This window comes from Thalassophryne amazonica, chromosome 9 (assembly GCF_902500255.1).
Source record: "Thalassophryne amazonica chromosome 9, fThaAma1.1, whole genome shotgun sequence".
Taxonomy (NCBI): domain Eukaryota; kingdom Metazoa; phylum Chordata; class Actinopteri; order Batrachoidiformes; family Batrachoididae; genus Thalassophryne; species Thalassophryne amazonica.
Window position 1 is genome coordinate 65,320,401 of NC_047111.1, and position 20,900 is coordinate 65,341,300.

General features: G+C 39.7%; 1 protein-coding gene across 1 annotated transcript in view; it reads left to right on the forward strand.

Annotated features, from left to right (window-relative positions):
• stard13a (StAR-related lipid transfer (START) domain containing 13a) overlaps positions 1–20,900 on the forward strand; it is a 104,184-nt gene that overhangs the window by 48,394 nt on the left and 34,890 nt on the right. The window contains 12 exon segments of the mRNA XM_034179078.1: positions 2,517–2,598; positions 4,223–4,286; positions 8,470–8,569; positions 8,572–8,852; positions 8,854–9,104; positions 9,106–9,756; positions 9,848–9,895; positions 9,897–10,016; positions 11,758–11,917; positions 12,076–12,289; positions 15,787–16,000; positions 19,383–19,497. Of these exon segments, the coding sequence (XP_034034969.1) occupies positions 2,517–2,598; positions 4,223–4,286; positions 8,470–8,569; positions 8,572–8,852; positions 8,854–9,104; positions 9,106–9,756; positions 9,848–9,895; positions 9,897–10,016; positions 11,758–11,917; positions 12,076–12,289; positions 15,787–16,000; positions 19,383–19,497 (2,300 nt within the window).

Sequence of the window (20,900 nt, forward strand, 5' to 3'; positions counted from 1 at the left end):
CATAATTCAGTCTTCTGAATAGTTTTAATTTTTGTTCCGTTTTACTTGGCTAAATATCATTTCGTTGACTAAAATCTGTTTAATCAGTTAAAACTAAACCAAAATATGCTGCCAAAGTTGACACTGATTTGTAGTGACCAGGAAATCTTATCTGTGCGATTATGACGTATACAAGTCTGGTTATAAATGAGTATTTACTGACTTTACACACTTCTTTGATTGTGATTTTTATTATTTTTATTGTTGTTATTTTGTGACAACTCAATAATAATGTTCCATGGCTGCTCCTGTGTACGGCGAGGCGGCGTGGGGCCAGACTATGAATTCTCTGAACGCTTGATTTGCTCAGTTTCCTGTCTAACCCTCTGCTATTGTTCCTCTATGTGACTCTCACTCACTTTTTCCATCATCTCTGTTGCTGTCTTCGTGTCATTACTACATCTCAGTTGTCTTCTGGGTCTATTTCCAGGCATCAGTTCCTGTCCGGAGGGAGGGGTCATGGGAAAGGCCGTGGTATCCCTACTGGGACTCTCACAGCTTCTCTTTCATCCACCTTTTCTCCTCTGTTTTTCTCAACCAACCGACACTTTTCTTTGTGTCAGACATGATTTTTTATTTTTTTCTTTAATATTTTTTGCTTGCATCCTTCATTGCTTACTTCATTGTTTCCTTCCTCCTCATCTTCCCACCTTTCTGAAAAACTTCCAGACATTCACACAATGATTGCTTAAACAGGAAATGAACTGTTTGAGTTCAGAAGCACACATGGCGCTTCATTAAAGGAGAATGCTGAGATTTCACAACCTGGCCTGAGGCCCTGTTAGTCGACCTCTGGTGAAGGCTCATTCTGTAAGGGCGTACTCACACTGCTGTGCCCAAGCACGCTTGACCGCAAAGTTCAGTTTGTTTGACTAGTGCAGTCTTTCTCAAAGAGTGGTCCGTGAAGGACCCCTAATCATCAGTGAATATATTGATAAAATATCTCATTTTAAAAATATCATATTGTAGCTTAAAAAATGTTTCTCAAACTGTTTAAAAATGATTTCAAAGTCTAACAGATAGTAATACGTTGTTGTTTTTGGATACTTTCAGTGGTTTAGTGGTCTGCAAGATTTTTTTTCTTATTGGTTAAGTGGTTCTTCATCTGAAAAAGCTTGAGAAATACTGTATTAGTGTGAGTACTCCATACCCTGCCCAGTGCATGGTGCGGGTCACTGTACCCAGGTCCACTTGCAGAGGTGGTCTGGGACACAGTACATTTAGTGCGATACACATATGTAGATTGATCGCTTATAGTGCCAGAGCATGAATTTTGGACATCACATCATTGACGTGAGCGTTACATTATTGTTACTACTTAGATAGCACAGTTTTCAATTTCTTCAAGAACATTTGGGTTAAAAACAGGTCTGGTTTTTTTTACCTTACTGATGACTATGTGAGCAAAACCGCAAAATACTTCCTCTTCATTTGCTGCCTCCATTAAAATCTTGCCAGGCTTATGGCACGATTGATTGATTAATACCTTATTGCACAATAAATCACACTAGGTGTTTACAAGACCATCAAGGCCTGAAACATCTCAAAATAATCCACATCAGTGATGCATTACTGTGTTGTGGGAGCCATTTTGCCAGGTACACAGTTTTCCTGTGTAACTGAGCTACATTTGAAGTATTGCATATTGTTCTGCTACCTAAAAAAAAAAAAAGAAAAAGAAAAATCTGCCTTAAAAAAGTCTGGTATTGAGTTGTTTTGAGTTAGGCCTTTTTGGCTATTTGGTTGGTTTTGTTGCAGAGACCTGGCAACCCCATGTGGGAAAGTGCTCTTTGTTAAAACAAAAGTCACTTCCTGATCATGGAAACAGGCACAGGATGTGTAGTGCAATGTAAGGGCAGGCGAGCAGGAGAGGGGGGCACTCATTCTCAAGCATGGTACAAGGCATTCAGGCCTGGTGTGAGTACACCTTAATACCTAGCCCCTCATCTGCAGTCAACTTGTAATGCCTCAGTAGAGAGCGTTGCTGGGGGAGGATGGCTAGGCTAAGGTAAGCAGCTAATTGTGTAATTGGTTGACTTTACACTTCTAATGCCATTTTCACCTGTTTAGTGAGGGTGCTTTGAGCTTGTTCTGTGACATTACATTAATTATCAGGTTAGGATGTGACGTTATTCACATTCTAAAACAATATTGCACCAATTAATTTTATTTTTGTCCCAAGCAAAATGATGAACCTTAAGACATCTAAAAATAGATCCCAAGATGAAAATTGCCAAATTTCCTTTTAAATTTTGGGTTATGGATGCCTGTATTTTGGTTTCAGGACACTTGGCACTATGTAGAAGAATCCTAGTCATCTTGGGCTTGAGATAATGTGTACATGTGTACTAATATGTCAGATGCAGATCAGAGATACTGCAGTACTTAACAGACTCCATTAACAGTTAACTGCCCGTGTCCTGTCTGCTGCTGATCATTAACTCAAAATATTTTCTCTCTCATTCTTTCTGGTACAGACTCTCTGTTCCCGATTGATATTTCCGCTGTGAAGAGGGACCACGACTTCTTGGACCGGGACCTGGTAGAGCCTTTATGTCGGTAAGACAAAATCATGGACGCTTTTTTTTTTCCGAGTACCCCGAACTGTCCCAGTGGCCCAGTGCTTATCATTTAGACATCCGACCCCGACCCTCAATGAACTCATCATCCCTGTATCACCCTCTGATACTCCAGCTTTGATCTGGTCACCTTCCCTCCCCTCTGCCATAGTCAGAGCACAGACCCTCAGGGGGCAAAACAAGGCATGAAAGGTAATAAGGAAGGAGAGGGGGGGTGCGTGCACAACCAGATGGCTCTGTGTGTGATTTAAGTCTGTTTGCACACCTTGATACTTTTCGTAATTCAGAGACCCCAAGTTTCTATTTGATCCAAATCATCATTTTTCTTGAAAATGACAGAAAAGTCCTGTTTTGACCTCTGACCCCTTATGCAATGAGCCCTTGCTGTATTTGAGTATCGAGTCAGCAATTCAAAGTATTTATGTCCACATGTATAAGAGGTAAACTTCACAAAATAACGACACAAGTTAACATCTATCTTACAACTTATCGTGATGTCACGCAGAAATGTTTTTTGTGATTGGAATAAACTAACAACAAAATCAAGATAAGACTAGTCCCAAAAATCCACATGCAGCAGCCTGTAGTGTAGCGGGTCGTACACAGGAGGAGATATTTGCTTAGTTTTCTATTATTTACTTGGGCTGACATGAAAGCACAGAACTTAAAGCTAGAGTGTGTAGCATTCATTGTCATCCAGTGGTGAGTTTTTAGATTGCATTATGCCATCGTTAGTCACAGTGTTTGTTCTCAAGCTTGTTTGCATGGACTAGCAACCAGTAGACACAGTGTCTGGTGGAGCAACCACTGATTCCTCTCTTTTGCTTCAGTTTTATGGCTGTACTGCAAAATGTGAAAGGCAGAGTAAGTATGTTTCCTTAAGGCTACTTTATTAACAAGATGGTACAACATGGTGGCCTCCATGAGGGGGCCCTCTCCAATGTAGGTATGAAGGGCTCATTCTAAGATAATGAATCCTCATTGATTCATTGTTGCAGTTGACATAATGACCAAATGGTTATGAATGCTATATTCCATTCATGCTAATAAATGCCTCTAAATCCTACACACTGTAGCTTTAATGGTGTAGTAAAAATGACGTTTATATCTAGACCCACAGCAACCACAGGAGAAATTATTTGCATTGTACCATCCTGCACAAACGAAGGGTGTGAGAATTCTTACGACGCTGTCCTGGATTTCATTGTGTGGCAGTTTGCACGAATGAACAAAGAAAGGCTGAATGATTTAAAATGGCATTGATCATGAGCCAGAAAACATGTTTTTAATGAATCCATTTAAAAAGACACCACAGACACCATCACCCCCAAGGTGTCATGGGGGGAGGTACTTGATGGGACAGAAAGGTGTGGAGACAAGCTTATTTGGGTTTCCCCCAGCACTGTGGTGCAAGAGAGGAGGTGTGAGACAGGATAGGCTAGCAGAGGGATCAGCTGTGTTTAGGGGGAGAGGTATTCTTTCAGGATAGCATCAGTCTCGGGGGAGTGATGCCAGAGAAAGGGAGGAAGGAATAAAGGGGAAGGAGGAGAACAGTGTCTCACAGCTCTAATATGTTTGGCTCTTTGTGTATATCTGTGCTACAGACGTCTAAATACCCTGAATAAGTGTGCCTCCATGAAACTGGATGTCAGCCACCCCAAGAAGAAAGTAAGTACCATTTTTAGCTGTAAGCGTTATCTTCATGACTTGAGATACTATGCTGCTTTACAAGACAACACTTGGTGGTCATGAATAGACACATTTTTATGTTTTTGTGGAGGAGAATTCTACAGTCTGTTCATTTTGTTATTTAGTATGCACAATTGGAAATGTGAAGCAAAATGGTTTTAGCATTCTGCGCTGTGGTAAAATTCAGATAATCTAATGCATTACAGCTGGAATTCCATCATTCATAGTGGACAAACAGCTGTGCTGAACACAACAAATGATTGCCTACTTATTCTCATTAATACTTAATTCTTATTTGTTGTGCTGGTGGAGTGTCACAACCGTTTCACTCATTGGGGTGTATGATTAGTTACTTTATTTGTTTCCATGATAAAGCACAGTTCAGTTCTTGAGTAATACACATCTATTTGTTTTATTAATTATTATTTTAATTATAATTATTATAATTACAATTATTATTTATTATTTATCCCAAAATGGTACAACCAGCAGGCCTAGGCTTTGGCAGTCATAGGAACTGACAAGTTTATTTCAAGCTACAGTACATGTAACTTTAACCACACCTGCTCCTAATTTTTATCATACATGTGATAAGATTATTCCCAGCAACAAGCCCATGGGGCAGTATTCAGCAGGTTGCGGGCATGTCTATGATATACAGTGAGGAAAATAAGTATTTGAACACCCTGCGGTTTTGCAAGTTCTCCCACTTAGGACCTGGTCAATGACCTGAAGAGAGCTGGAACCACAGTCACAAAGATTACATTAGTAACACATGATGCTGTCATGGTTTAAAATCCTGCAGGGCAGCAAGGTCCCACTGCTCAAGCCAGCACATTCCAGGCCCATTTGAAGTTCACCAGTGACCATCTGGATGATCCAGAGGAGGCATGGGAGAAGGTCATGTGGTCAGATGAGACCAGAATAGAGCTTTTTGGAATCAACTCCACTTACCATGTTTAGAGGATAAGAACAACCCCAAGAAAACCATCCCAACCGTGAAGCATGGGGGTGGAAACATCATACTCTGGGGGTGCAAAGGAGACAGCATGACTGCACCGTATTGAAGGGAGGATGGATGAGGTCATGTATTGTGAGATTTTGGCAAACAACCTCCTTCCCTCAGTAAGAGCATTGAAGATGGGTAATGGCTGGGTCTTCCAGCATGACAATGACCCCAAACACACAGCCAGGGCAACTAAGGAGGGGCTCCGTAAGAAGCATTTCAAGGTCCTGGAGTGGCCTGGCCAGTCTCCAGACCTGAACTCAATAGAAAATCTTTGGAGGGAGCTGAAACTCCAAACCTGAAAGATCTAGAGAAGATCTGTATGGAGGAGTGGACCAAAATCCCTGCTGCAGTGTGTGAAAACCTGGTGAAAAAACTACAGGAAATGTTTGACCTCTGTAATTGCAAACAAAGGCTACTGTACCAAATATTAACATTGATTTTCAACAGGTGTTCAAATACTTATTTGCAGCAGTAGCATACAAGTAAATTATTAAAAAAATCATACATTGTGATTTCTGGACCTTTTTTTTTTATGTCTTTCACAACGTGTGGTAGGCTCTCAGTTGTCCAGGGTGGTTCCATAGTAGAGAAGCTTGAATCTTCGACTGGACTGGGTTGCTTGATGCGAGGACGTTTCGCTTCAAATCGCAGAAGCTTCCTCAGCTAAAATTCTTGCTCTGGAAGTCTGTCTTCGTCTGACTCTTGTAGAGAAGAATAAAACAGAAGCCACAAAAGCTGGAGTTTTAAAACCTAACCAGACCCCTCCTACTGAGAGGCAGACTGCTATAGTCTGTCTTATATAGTATATATTGTTTAGTCATTAGCCTATAGCAGTGAAAGTAAGATGAAAATTTCAGACCCCTCCATGATTTCTAAGTGGGAGAACTTGCAAAACCGCAGGATGTTCAAATACTTATTTTCCTCACTGTATCTTATTTTAATATAACAGCTTAGTGGACACTTGTCATTTGATTGGTGGGTTGTATGTCACGTGACATGGATTATTCATACCATTTGCCATTGTATTTCTTGACTGTGCAATAGTTCTTTTTTTTTCGCATGCAATTTTGGTGCTATATGAAATGTGTTATTGCATGCCCTGACCACCAGCATGCTCACACTACCGGGGGGAGGCATTTAGCTAAACATAGCAGTTTGTTTTGCTGGTGGACGACGATTTGAAGGAGCTAATTGACACTTCTAATTTCTCTAACAAAAAACAAATCCATTACACTGTAAGTCATCTGGAGGCATGAAGAAGCTGTTAGGATGAAAAGCTGGACAAATGTCTGATGTGATTCCCCCCCCACTGGACTGGGGAACTACAGGAAGTTTCTTTTTTCTCTCTCTCTCGTTGAATGGTACATTTCATCTTTCACCTCATGACATAGTTGTACCATTGAACTCATAAACATTCATTATTTGTATAATATACCGTTTTAATCTGCTGAGTTACAAGATGATTGCATTTATTAGATTTGAGTTATTGTGTTAACAACCTGGCGGGATGAATGAACCAAAGTCAAATTCCTTGTATACGTGTAGATTACTTGGTGAATAAGGCTATTCTGATTCTGATTCACTTACAGTATCTATTCATTTGCTGTATTGTACAGAATGCATGGCCAGGTTTGAAAAGACGTTGACTAAATTTGTGGTTTTGTTTTTTTTTCTCCAGGTTACCTTATATTTGCAATCAGCACTGTGGACTCAAAACAGCATAGAACTGATGATTTTTTTCTTGTCATGTTGAAAACATTTTATGAAGGGAGCGTAAAATTGAAGTCAGTTTTACAGCCCCAGGAATTTGAAATATTGACATTTTATTTCCTATTGTATTTTTTTAATAAGCAAATCATTCAGCTGTCATTTATGAGTATTTTACTTCTGCTTTACATAAATAAGTCAGTGACTATTGTCAAAAAACAAGTTTTTACTCATCACCCATGCTTAACATGCAATGATTTCACGGCAAATCAGAGTGCCACATTTACTCAGTAAGTTTCAAATCAGTCTTTATTCTACCTTGTATGGATAAATGTGGTTCAGATTTCATGTTAAATATCCTCAAAGTTCCACAGCTCTAGTTTGTATGTTGAAACACCTATGCTATTTGCAAAATTTGTCTGAAACAGCTTGTTTTAGACTTGTGTTAATGTCACATTCATCCATAGCTGTATTTGTCTGTGAGATATACTCAGTCAGGCTTATATGACCCTTAAAATTCTCCTTCGACAGGTCACATCATTTGTCAAGATAACTTGCTAATGAGCTAGCTAGCTAGCGATTTTTGTACTGCAGGAAGGGTATATGCCACATATGTTAAGACAAACGTGTGCTTTTTGTGGAATTTGAGGTTCATGTTTCGTATTCCAGCAATTTCATGTTAATGAGTTGTGTTTTTTAAATGTAGATTTAACCAGATAACATTGACCAGAATAAGTAAGCTAATTCAAAGCCATTGTTGAATTGCATGACCGAAGTAATTAAAAAACAAAAATAACTGTAGGGTAAAATCAAAAGATAAAATTATGAAAAAATAAATTATGCATAATGCACAATATATGCATGTGTACTTCTGTGACCATTAAGTCATATCTGTGTTGGTCTTAATTTTGGTGTCAAATTATTTGGTGGTATACTAAAGTGTACCACCATGACTGTTACAAATAACGAAATTTGCCCACTGCTCGGATCTCACTAACCACCGAGACTATTCCCTAAAGTTCAGTGTTGACCTTTGACTCCATTAAACATGATGTCTAGTCGCTGTATTTCATTAACAGATCGCTGATACAGAAGAGTATAGGTTATTAGCCAGTCTAAGCATATGGTTTCCCTCCAACATAGCAGGCCATGGGGCGGTAGTAAACAAATTGGTTTGGTTATAAACAGTATGTAGTTGCTTATTCTAAAAAAGAAAAAAAAAATAGCAACTGTATTACTTCTATAACTATCATGCAGGCTTGTGCCAAAGTGAATGGTGAACATCAGGCTGAGATGCAGGGGTAGATCCAGGATTCTGTAAAGGGGTGCATTTGGGGGGAGCCCGTGCAGCCCTGGATCTGCCCCTGGAGATGTTCATATTGGTTTTGCTTTCTTGACTGAGTATTTCATGGGTACTCTCCTTAATGTCTCTTCTATGGTCCATAGGGTGATGACTCTGATGAAGATGATCCATTGGCTATCAGTAAAAGGTGGACCTTTGAGTGGAGCAGCCGACGATGGTCTCGCCTACAAGATTTCCTATTGGATGTACCAGTGAAAGCAGCCCGACGGGTCAGGGGGAGGGTCTGCACAGCACAGTGAGCAGTGAGAGCGTCTTGACAGATCTGAGTGAGCAGGAAATCACAGAAACCTCCTCACTCCACAGCGAGGACTCTACCTCCGCCATGCCTGACTCCATATCTATGGCATCACTATCTGCTTCCTACCAAGCACCACGAGAACTTCCACACTACAACTCCTTGCCAATTAAAAGCAGAGGAGGGCGGAGTAAAGCCAAAGAATTTTTGCGTCGAATGGAAATAATGCGCAACTTGGGGGCCCTCAACAAGGAGGAAAAGCTCAAATCGCAGGCCACCACTGGTCATCAGTGGACCGATGTTACAGGGGGAGGAACCTCATGCACTACAGATACTTCAGTGCACTCCCATTAGCCAGTTAGAACAAAGCTACCAAACCGATGGTGATCCATCCTCTGTCTTCCATGGCAAAGATTCTCAAGACGAACCTGTGGAGAGTGTGAGCCCCTCTGAGACCACAGTGTCCATTGTGAAGAAACATGAGCGCAAAACCTCGCGCTGCTAGCAAGCGAAGCATTATGTATCTAGAGGACATGGAGTTGCCTTCTCAGGGTAAGAGGACTGAAGGACCAAGCCAGCTTGGCAGAAACCAATTTCACTCCTATGAAAATCTCCTTATTCACATCCCCAAAGACCATAAGCCAGGCACTTTTCCCAAAGCTCTTTCTATAGAGAGCTTGGCTCCATCCTCTGGTCACAGAATCAATTGTCCTCAAACACAGGCTCAAACCTCTCCCCCAAACAGTGGCTTGAGCCAGCCCTGGTCTGCTAAACCTCTGTCTAAGCTGGCCAGTTCTGGATTTCCAAAAGGCAGCAGGGTGAGTGTATATGACAATGTGCCGGGGTCCCACCTGTATGCCAGCACAGGAGATCTTTTAGATCTTGAGAAAGAGGACAGCCTGTTCCCTCATCTAGATGACATCGTCCAGCATGTCAGTGGCTTGCAGCAGATAGTGGACCATTGGAGCCGCAACGTGCTGCCTGAAGGCGACGCAGGGGATGGGGAGGAAGGAGAGGGCAGGACAACCCCCAGCGAAGGAGAGAGAGATGGGATGTCTTTGAATGACACAGACTCCACAGGCACCAATCGGGAGAGACGGGACTCTGGGGTTGGAGCATCATTGACGAGACCACGGTAAGGATCTGTTCAGATGTTCAACTTGACCTGTTTAAACTTTTACCTTGTCTTTATATTATCTCCTGCTTTTTCTTTCACTACATCTTAGTCTACGATGGCCTAGTTTCAGGATGTTGGATCCTCTAAACCAACCCGTGTTCACTGCAGATAAGTAGCCAATCAGCAGGCCAGCTCAGCCTCCTGCAGAAGTTCTCTTTGCTTCGTCTCACCGCCATCATGGAGAAATACTCCATGTCTAATAAACATGGGTGGACATGGTAGGTCTGCATTCTGTCGTAGAAATGCATGTGAAACAATTGTGAAAGATCTTCAAAAGCAGTCATGTGCATTTACCTAATTACAGTGACAGCTTTTGTGTATTGTTGTTTTTGGTTTTTCTGTTTTTACTGTGCTACAATGCATTTATTTAAAATAGGCCTTATTATACTGCTTGCTAACAAGCTCATGCAATACAGTTCACCAAGAGTCATCAGAACACATAATGAATTTTTGAAGCTCAAAACATTTCACAGACAGTGTTATGTGTATATATGGTGATGAATTTGAAGCAACCTGTCTTTCAGATGTATAAAAAACTGGTTACTATGTCTGTTGCTTTAAATAAAAATGAACTGCTGCTCACTTTGGACAGCAGTCACCCTCCATCTCTCTCACACAGACAATGTAGGCATGTGCCCCACAGACCAGCTCAGTGAGGGGTAAAGTTTTCCAGAAATGATCTGTAATTAGCAATAACTGATGAGTTGTTGGTTAGCATTAGCATAAATGGTCATATTAATTGACCAATTGCCTACCATCAACCACTAAGCATGGGCAGCAACCACTAAAGTTAGCATCAGCTAGCTTCAGCCGTGGTTAGCATAAACCATGGATATCTTCACAGGTGGTGTTCATTACATGTTGTGAAGTCAGAAATTATTGGTTCCAAAAAAAAAAAAAAAAAAAACTAGCGGTATTTGAATGTGTGGACAGGTTGGAGTTTTATTTATTGATTTGTTTTGCGGGGAAACCTAGGTGAAAAAAATGTTTCAATTTAACTCATTTGATGTTGTAAGAACTATAATCATGGTGTCCACCATCATGATTGTAGGACCAGTGATATTACAAATGCTATTGAATAACTTACTACAAATCATTTACTTTTGTATGTGATGTGTTTGCATTATGTATTACTGAAATTGCTAGCATTCCAGTTTTTACAAGACATTTGCAGTAATTGATATTGTCACTGAGTCTAGACTACAAAGGGAAATGTACTCATCTACGGTATTTTATGTCTTATTTATCCACAGCAAGCACCAACAATAATTTTATGTATTCCTTGAAAGGACTTCAACAATACTAAATGTGTGCATGATTACCTCAGTAAATGTAATTAAATCTTTGAAACTCTGACACATTTATAAAACATTATAGTTAGCCTTACCTTAGCCCAGCTGTCCTCTTCATTGCTGTTCTGGGTGTCCCACACAATCCAAACAAGTGGATTGCCAAGTCATATGAAAGTTAGGTTCTTCCCTCTCTTTATTCTAGAGTATGGTCTTTCGTTGAGAACATACCTGGTATGTCCTCCTGATTCAGATCTTCCTGTTTTACAGCAGTTATCATCCAGCTTAATGGTACATTACTCCAACCTTCTTATCCAGAGTGATCCAAATAAATGATTATAGTCCTGAAAATACAGTAGAAAAAAGGTATTATAGTAGTATAGTACTCCTTTAACATATTTGATGTGACTGTATCACAAAACAGCAGGATTGCATGAACAGTAAACACCTGCAATAGCCAGAGAAACCTATTGGAGTGGCACTCGTTAGAGTACATACTTCCATGAAAAACCAGCACTCTCCTTGCCCAAATTCAAATGCTAACTCATAGCCCTGCTATTGATAAGCACTGTGTTTGTGCATTAATTTTTAAATGAAGAGACAAATATTGAAGAAATCACTATCCAGTATTGCCCTCACACAATGCTTTTTTTCTCTGCATCGCTTACAGGTCTGTGCCAAAGTTTATGAAGCGCATGAAGGTACCCGACTACAAAGAGAGGAGTGTGTTTGGTGTTCCCCTTATCGTCCATGTTCAGCGTTGCGGTTTTCCACTCCCTCTGTGTTTACAGCAGGCCCTCAGCCATCTCAGAACGCACTGTCTGGACCAGGTTAGAGCAGACAGCACACTGATATTTCAAAATCACATAATTTTAGACATATTTACGCCAAAGAAGAGCAACATTTACTTGTACTGTAGCGCTATGAAATATAACCAGTGTCAAAAAAGTGCTTTTCTCGCCATATTTACCCCTATTGCTTTTCTCAGGTGGGATTGTTTCGTAAATCGGGGGTTAAATCTCGGATTCAGGCTTTGAGGCAGCAGTGTGAATTGACACCTGATTATGTGAGCTATGAGGATCAGTCGGCTTACGACGTGGCTGATATGGTCAAACAGTTCTTCAGAGACCTACCTGAGCCACTGCTAACCAGCAAGCTGGGAGAAACCTTCCTTCACATTTACCATGTAAGTCCCACTGAGGGTGTGCACCAGGCACAGATTGAATTGTCCACTCATTTCTCTATATGTTGCACCTCTTGGTCAGATTACACATCGCAATGGGATTGACTTTCACTGTAATGCTAATGAAATGCAGATGTACATACCAAGTTGTTGATAAAGTTGCAAAACTGGAGCCTCGAAGGATGTCTTGGAATTTTCTACTTGTGAACTTACATGAGATGATGATTGTTGTTGGTCTAGTTAGACAGAGATGTCTCCATGATAAATTTACGTAGTGACATGGGGCTAGTGATTGACTTAAAAAAGTTGGTCTGATTTTTTTTTTTTTTTGACCAATCATTGTCCTTTGACCTGCATATTAAAAAAAGTGGTTAAGACCTCCCATTTCCACCTCCATAACATTGCAATGATTAGGCCTATCGTCTCTGATAGATGCTCAAACAATAATTCATGCCTTTGTGTCCTCCAGATGTGACTACTGCAATGAGTTACTTTCTGGTATAAAATGTCATCAGATGATTCACAACCCAGCTGCTACAGTTCTGACTGGAATTGGGACATTTGTCCATATTACAGCTGTATTTGCATCCTTTAAGCAGAATAGGTCCTGATTAGTACTTGGCTGGGATATCACTTACGAACACCAGTCACGGAAAAACACTCTTTATGTAACAGCTGAGTGGACCCTTGTCATTTGATTGGTGCTTTGTATGTCATGTGACATGGATTATTCGTCCCATTTCTGTTGCATTGCATTTACAGTTCAATTTTGTTCCATGCCTTTGGTACCATTGCACTCTACGCGCACACACACACACACACACACACCACACACACACACCACACACCACACACACACACACACAAAACACACGTGGGACACACACAATGCGCACATGCGCACATATACACAAAACAAATCCGCTGCACTGTAAGCCGTCTGGAGGCATGAAGTTCAAGCTGTTAGGAGGAAGTTAGAATGAAAACATGGCTAATTTCTGATGGGATTTTTTCACTGCACTGGGGAAGTACAGTTTTTTTTTTTTTGGAAGTACACGCGCGCACAAGCACCATCCCACTTGTGTAAGAGTGTGTGCGTGCGCTCACACAAGCAGGATGGCACTTAGCTTTAAAACAAACATGGCGGAGTTTGTAAAGCTGAAAAGCTGATGTGATTTTTCGCTGGATTGATGAACTACATGAAGTCTTTTTTTTTTTTTTCTTTTTTTTTGGGGGGGAAGCATGTCACAATTTGCAGCAGTGGAACACCAAAATGTAAGTCCCTTTCTGTTGTTTATAAATGAATAAAATCAAATGACAAGGATCTATTTTAGCCGTTATATAAAACAAATAATGAATGTTTTACATTCTTTCAATGGAACGAATATTTAATTAGGTGAAAACTGGAACATACCATTAAACTTGGCTTTGCCTCATTGAATTGTATGTTCCAGCTTTCACCTCATGAAATATTTGTACCATTGAACTCAAACATTCATTATTTGTATAATAGCAGTGAGGCATCACAAAGTTGCGTGAAATCCTCACGTGGGTCTCTAACAGATTCACCGTGGAGGCCTCGAGTATGTGTTGACACACACGTCTGCTTTCCTGAATCCAATGGAAAGGCACTTCAACAGGACATAAAGATCTCCCCACAAACACTGCAGCAGCTAGATTTAGTTTCATTGCTCATGGAAGCATTTTTAGGAAAAGTTAATAGAGCGAGGAATAGAGCGAAACATATGGGAGAAAAACACGATAGTGGCATCAATCATACAGTGGGACAAATAATGAATGTCATGTGACATATCAAGGATCTGTGAGGGGTGACTGAGAAGTTTTGAGCCTGATCTACAAAAAGTACAGTGTGATTCTCCATCTGTTGCCTTCTGAGAAACCAACATTTCTCAACATTGCACCCTATGATAGTCTATAACCGAGTTTAGACATGTACTTGTATTGACATCATTTAGGAGAGTATAACTCTGATATGACTAATATGACCCCAATGAACAACTTTGGATATGTGCCAAAAGCTCTCCTGGACAAACAAACCGAAAATGACCACGCCCGTTACTTCAAATACAGCTGCATTTTGTAAACTGCAGCAGCTACAGACTTTCCAAGGTACTCAATATGTTCAGAATGACCACTACATGTTTAGAAGGGTTATTCGCGGTTTTGAATTTGTGAATCTCGTGGTCCATGACTTACATGAGAGGTCGGTTTCAGCAGAGTTCCGGTTTAGGGCACAATGTAAGTACACCTCGTGAAGTATGGACAACAAGACCATCGGGGCACAGTAGAAGTTCAACAGGTACTACACCTCTTCTGCATAAGCGCTTTGAGCGTCCGATGCGGATGGAAAAGCGCTATATAAATGCAGTCTATTTAACCCTCTCAACTTGGGAGAATGTGTCATCATCATAATCGCTAATGAACTCGCTGAATTCATGCCAACTACATCCTCGCTAGCCATTGTTTACATAGCTTTGAAACGCCGCAGTTCTGCTGGCACCGCGGTGCATCCTGGAAGCGCAGATATTTAGTAACTTTTGGGCTATTGGCTGTTGGGAAATTTCCCTAATAATCTTTAAAACATTTAAGATATCTAGATACTGATGTCTGCTAAAAAAACAAGTTTTGTCTTGTATTTTTTTGTTTTTACTTTAAATCAATATTCCATGAATAGTATGACTGAAAATAAAATGTTTGGCAAATGTTTGTTTTCTTTCGATGTACAGTAATAGATGACCCACTTATTTTAGCCATTTCCTCTTCAAATATCAAAATATAAATTTGACACTTTTCTGTGACCCTCCCAAACATGTACTGGTCATTCTGAACATTTTGAATACCTTGGAAAATCTATAGCTGCTGCAGTTTAGAAAATACAACTATATTTGAAGTAACACTCTGGACAAAAAAGGGCGTGGTCATTTTTGGGCTGTTCGTCCCAGATAGAGATTTTGGCACATATCCCAAGCTGTTTATTGGGGTCTTATTAGTCTAGAACAGTTGTTATCCTCTCCTAAATGATGTGTATAAATGTCTTGACTAGGTCCTAGACGGAGTCAAAACTTCACACATTCTTGAGAAATTTTGGTTCCTCAATTGCTTCTTGTATTTAGGTGCCACATAAACATGGACAGTTTGCAGTTGATTTAACCATATATAACTTATTATTATCCATTGTGGAATAATTAAATACACAAACCAGAACAACCATCACAATCGATGCCTATCAATGACTAACAACTGTTTCATACTTTACAGAAAAAAAAATCATTTAATTTTGCTCACTCTTGATGGCCAATATTGCTCAGCCATAGTTCAAATCTACAGTCACAGTTTCCTTAACACAGATATGTATAATTATAAACTTGATTTGAAATTCAAAAATATGCATATAAAAAAGTATGTCCAAATCTTGGTGTTTCAAATGCCAACAATAAAGAAGAATAAGCTCTTCGGTTGATCTATTGAGCTTCATGTTTTCCTTTTGTTCTGCAGATGTCCCAAAGGAGCAGCGGTTGCAGGCCATCAGAGCTGCCATCTTGTTGATGCCAAGTGAACACCGTGAGGTTCTGCAGGCATTACTGTACTTCCTGCGGGATGTCACTTCATTGGTGGAAGAGAACCAAATGACCCCAATGAACCTGGCTGTTTGTTTGGGACCATCGCTGTTCCATCTCAGCTTACTGAAGAGTGAGGTGCTGTCACCAAGGTGCACATCCAATCCCTCAGCCAACCCTCTTTCTGTGTGTCTTACAACAAAATGAGAGAATTCTGAGGCACTCTCTTTAACATATCAATATGCCTTTATTGTCACGGCATGGTCATGTTAGTAAGTAAACACAAACTCTGATGCATGCCTACATCAAATACAGTTGTATGTAAAAGTTTGGGCACCCCTGATTTCCATGATTTTCCTTTTTAAATCATTGGTTGTCTGGATCAGCAATTTCGGTTAAATATCATATAGCAGACAAACAGTAATATTTGAGAAGTGAAATGAAGTTTATAGAATTTACATAAAGTGTGCAATAATTCTTTAAAAAAATTAGGCAGGTGCATGAATTTGGGCACCCCAACAGAAAAAATACATCAATATTTAGTAGATCCTCCATTTGCAGAAATAACAGCCTCTAAATGCTTCCTATAGCTTCCAGTGAGAGTCTGGATTCTGGTTGAAGGTATTTTGGACCATTCTTCTTTACAAAACATCTCAGGTTTGTTGGTTTCCGAGCATGGACAACCCACTTAAAATCACATCACAGATTTTCAATAATATTCAGGTCTGGGGACTGAGATGGCCATTCCAGATCGTTGTACTTGTTCTTCTGCATGAATGCCTTAGTAGATTTTGAGCAGAGTTTAAGGTCCTTGTCTTGTTGAAAGATTCAGCCCTGGTGTAACATCAACTTTGTCACTGATTCATGAACATTGTTTTCAAGAATTTGCTGATATTGACTGTAATCCATGTGACCCTCAACTTTAACAACATTCCCAGTACCTGCACTGGCCACACAACCACACAGCATGATGGAACCTCATACCTCAAGCGACTCTTTGTGGTGTGTACGCAGAAAAAGCTTCCTCTGCATTACAGCATCGTACAGTATCTCTTTGTGCAAAGTGCGCTGTATAGTTGAACGATGCACAGAGACGCTCTCTGCAACAAGATCATGTTGTAGGTCTTTGGAGCAGGTCTGTGGGTTGACTACGACTGTTCTCACATCCTTCACTTCAGCTTATCTGAGATTTTTTTGGCCTTCCACTTCGTACCTTAACTAGTACTGTGCCTGTGGTCTTCCTTTTCCTCACTATGTTCATCACAGTGGAAACTGACAGCTGAAATCTCTGAGAAGGCAAACACACCCTTAGTGCAGGAATTTTTACACTTGAGTAGACAGGGACTGTGTCCTGGGGGAGATGTAGACATACAAGGAATCAAGAATTCAAGCAGATGGCACCATTTTGACCCACAATACTCATAAAAACAATAGGAATTAAAACACCAACAATGTTTGCAAAACGAGCTTTACAAAAAGGAAATGAATGATTCCAAAAAGCAATAAAATCTAAATCCGCATTTAGGCCTGGGTGTATAGGAGCTGGTTTAATTTCCTTTGTCTAACACCTTTTCATATGGAAGAAGGGATGTCATCAATGCCAAAGGCTTGTAATCTAACTGGGTTGCTCTTGTGGAATTCCAGATAGTAGCAAGCTATCAGGTAGTTAATATTTAATATAAATGGTAAATGGACCGCATTTATATCACTCTTTCCCATATGAATCAGAAGCTCAAAATGCTTTACAATGATCCCTCACATTCACCTAACCTGTTCTATAACCTCCTTTTTGTTCTTCCGATATAAAAGACTTTGCACCTGGGACATTCTAGCCTGTAGGTTACAAAAATGATTTATAATGAACTATTTCTGGGATACAAAGTCAAAAAATGTATATCACTGGTGTAGTGCTTACAGTGGTTACACTAGTAACAGCCCATTGGTTTCAAATCCAACCATGCTTGTTAACGTTTAGGTGGGAAATGGCTATGGACCAGTTTATTTTCAAGAATAAAGTATCTTCTGAATTTAAGTAATGATGGTTATGGGAAGATTTGCCTGAATGTGGGCATTAAAGCTGTTAAAAAATTACATAATTAGTTATCTATATTATAATAGCCAAGTGGCCTCCGTGTGTGTGCGCGGTGTTTGGCTTTGATCACACAGAAACTGGGGAGAGCTGACATTTGCTGTTTGGCATGCTTATGTATTTTGGGTCAAGGATGAATGCTGTGAAAACATAAAAAATGAAAGTTGATAGGACAAAAATTTTGGGACAAATTCGCAATTTTAGCTAAGCAATAAACAATTGTGCTGCAATGCACCATGGGAGTTAAAGGTTTTGGAGTTATTGTGGTTCATGGTAGTTTAACAGTGTTGTTAGTGTTATTGATTTATTGTTTTTTTTGTAGTTCAATTGGTTTAGTTAGTTCAGTTACGTGTCATTTGCCATTACCATGAGTGAAAATTTGGTGAATTTTATGTCTTCCACCACTGTCTCTGTCTGTAAAAATAAAAGCGCCTTTTTGCGGCAGAATGTCTGTCTGTCTGTGCATGTAACTTCGATCACTAAGAAACTGGGGAGAGCTGACATTTGCCGTTTGGTATGCTTATGTTTTTGGGTCAAGATTGAACGCCGCCAAAACGGAACGTTGATAGGACTAATATTTTTGGAGAAGCTACGGATATAGCTAACATTACTAACTACTTTCTGGACTCACGCCATTCCAGCAGGGTGCAGTAAATCATCTTTATATTAAAAGCGTAAGGGAGTGATGATTAGATTAGATTGGACAGAACTTTATTAATTCCTTGGGAAAACTCCCTCACTGAAACTGATTTTATTGAGTAAGTTCAATGTAAATACAATATAATTGTAAATACGTTAAAAATGCATGAATGACACAAGAACGTGAAAACACTTATTTCCATTGTGGTCCTTTTTAAAAATCTAATGACAAAATAGAAGATAAAATAAATAATAATAGTGTGTATGATAAGAACAACCTAAACAATTTATAAATCCATTAAGAAAATAAATTAACATTACAAAATTACACAATTAACAGGAATTAAAGGGTTGAGTTCTTCTAAAAATTGTTGAGGTCTAAGGTTTTAAACGCATTCTGGACTCACACGCCATTCCAACTCATTCATTTATTACCACTCTTGAAAATGTCAGCTACCTATTTTATAAACATGACCCAATGTAGAGCCCGTGGATCCCCACGGGCAGCACGCTAGTAAATAACAAAGCTGTGAACCTTTAAGACTGATTTATTTTTAGGGTGAAACTACAGAATTTTTTTTTTTTTTTCTCTGCAATTTATAAAACAGTTGGGTCATGTCTGACAAGATTTTTACAGTAATTTTAGTTTTTAGTGTTCAACAGGTGCTGTCTTTGTATCATCATGTACCATGCTGAACTATACTATACTACGCTATATTTCTTTAGTTTTGTCTCAAGGGGAGAATCTTTCTGGTCGTCTGTATGATTATTTATTGCGCTGATGTTTGTATGTTCTGTTCCTCAAGGGCAATCCAGAGGAAGTACAGCACAGGCCGGCCAGATCAAAAAGACCTCAACGAGAACCTGGCTGCCACCCAGGGTCTGGCACATATGATCACTGAGGGTCAGCGGCTCTTTCAGGTGAGGATTTAGGATTTACAACAACACTTGCTTGCTTACACTTTGGTTGTTTACATAGTCAGTATACTACATGCTTCATGGATATTCATGCATTAATTTGAGACAGAGAGAGAGAGAGACTTTGGCAGATAAGTGGAGAATGAGCAAATGATTGCCTATGAAGAAGACATCAATTCATTTACAGAGCTGCAAGGCAGCCAATAAGAAGCTACAAGGTCTTACAAATACAATATTCTCTGATAACCTGCCTGAATATTCCACAGTGACAGTGTTACAGCCTGCAGTCGTGGTAAAGGGAGAAACAAGTGTCACCTTTAATAGACACAGAGAAAATATATCTTTTTCATGTGTGATCATTTGCTCTATATTTAACAAAGTGGACAAGCTGTTTCTCAACAAAGAGAGAGAGCATGTTGTGATGCTCAGTGTAAAATTAGTATAGCTCAGTCGATGTGTTGTCCACAACTCGCACTGTCTTCTGAAACTTTGTCTATTGGTACACTTCGTCTCCCTGCAGCAAAATCTTTAGTAATGTTTTAGTTCATGTTCCACAAACCTGCACTAGTTAATATTCATACGTTCTCTCCTGATTCCACACACACATGATTACCACTACCAGGGTATGCAGTTCAATCCTTTCGGATGAGCACTGTATTTTCTGGCGTAAAAGTTGCACCTGTCAAAAATGCCTTGTGCCATAGCAGTTTAACAACAGATAGGAACTGTGTCGCACATATGCACACCACAGCCTGTGCTGTTATAAGGACTGTTAAATTCCAAAAGAAGCAAGATGAATAAATATGCGTTAGACAAGATATGGTGGATGTTATGAATTTGGACAAAAGAAATCATAAAATGGACACAAATTGCTGGTCCACAGAAACATGGAGAAATGAGCAGTGGATTTACACAGGAAGCCCTCGGCTTGTGGTGTACATAAGGACTGTTAAATAAGTAAGATGGATGAATAACTGTGCAATGATAAAATATTGATATATTGATATTTTACTTAGTTTGGAAAAAAGAAATCATCAGATGGATGCAGATGATTGGCCCATAGCATTGGAAACAACACAATAAACTTGAATCCAATTTTTTTTTTCTCAGCTCTTTAGTTTTCATGCATTGTTGCAATTTACTAACATTAATTATTTTGTTAATGGAGTATTTTTTTAGTGCTTTGATTCCTGGTAAGGACCCTTATAAATAGTTATTATTCATTCATTGATATTTTTGCTGCTGACAGCCCATTGCCACCGAGTGGTTTGGGTTGGAGCTGCCCCATGTTTTTGGTGTAAAACGGTTCATTTTCCCAGCAGAATGGCAGGTGGAACGCTTAAATTCATGAGCGCGTAAACACGGTGTCCGTGGCTTCTCCACTCAACACTGAGACAAAACTGAGT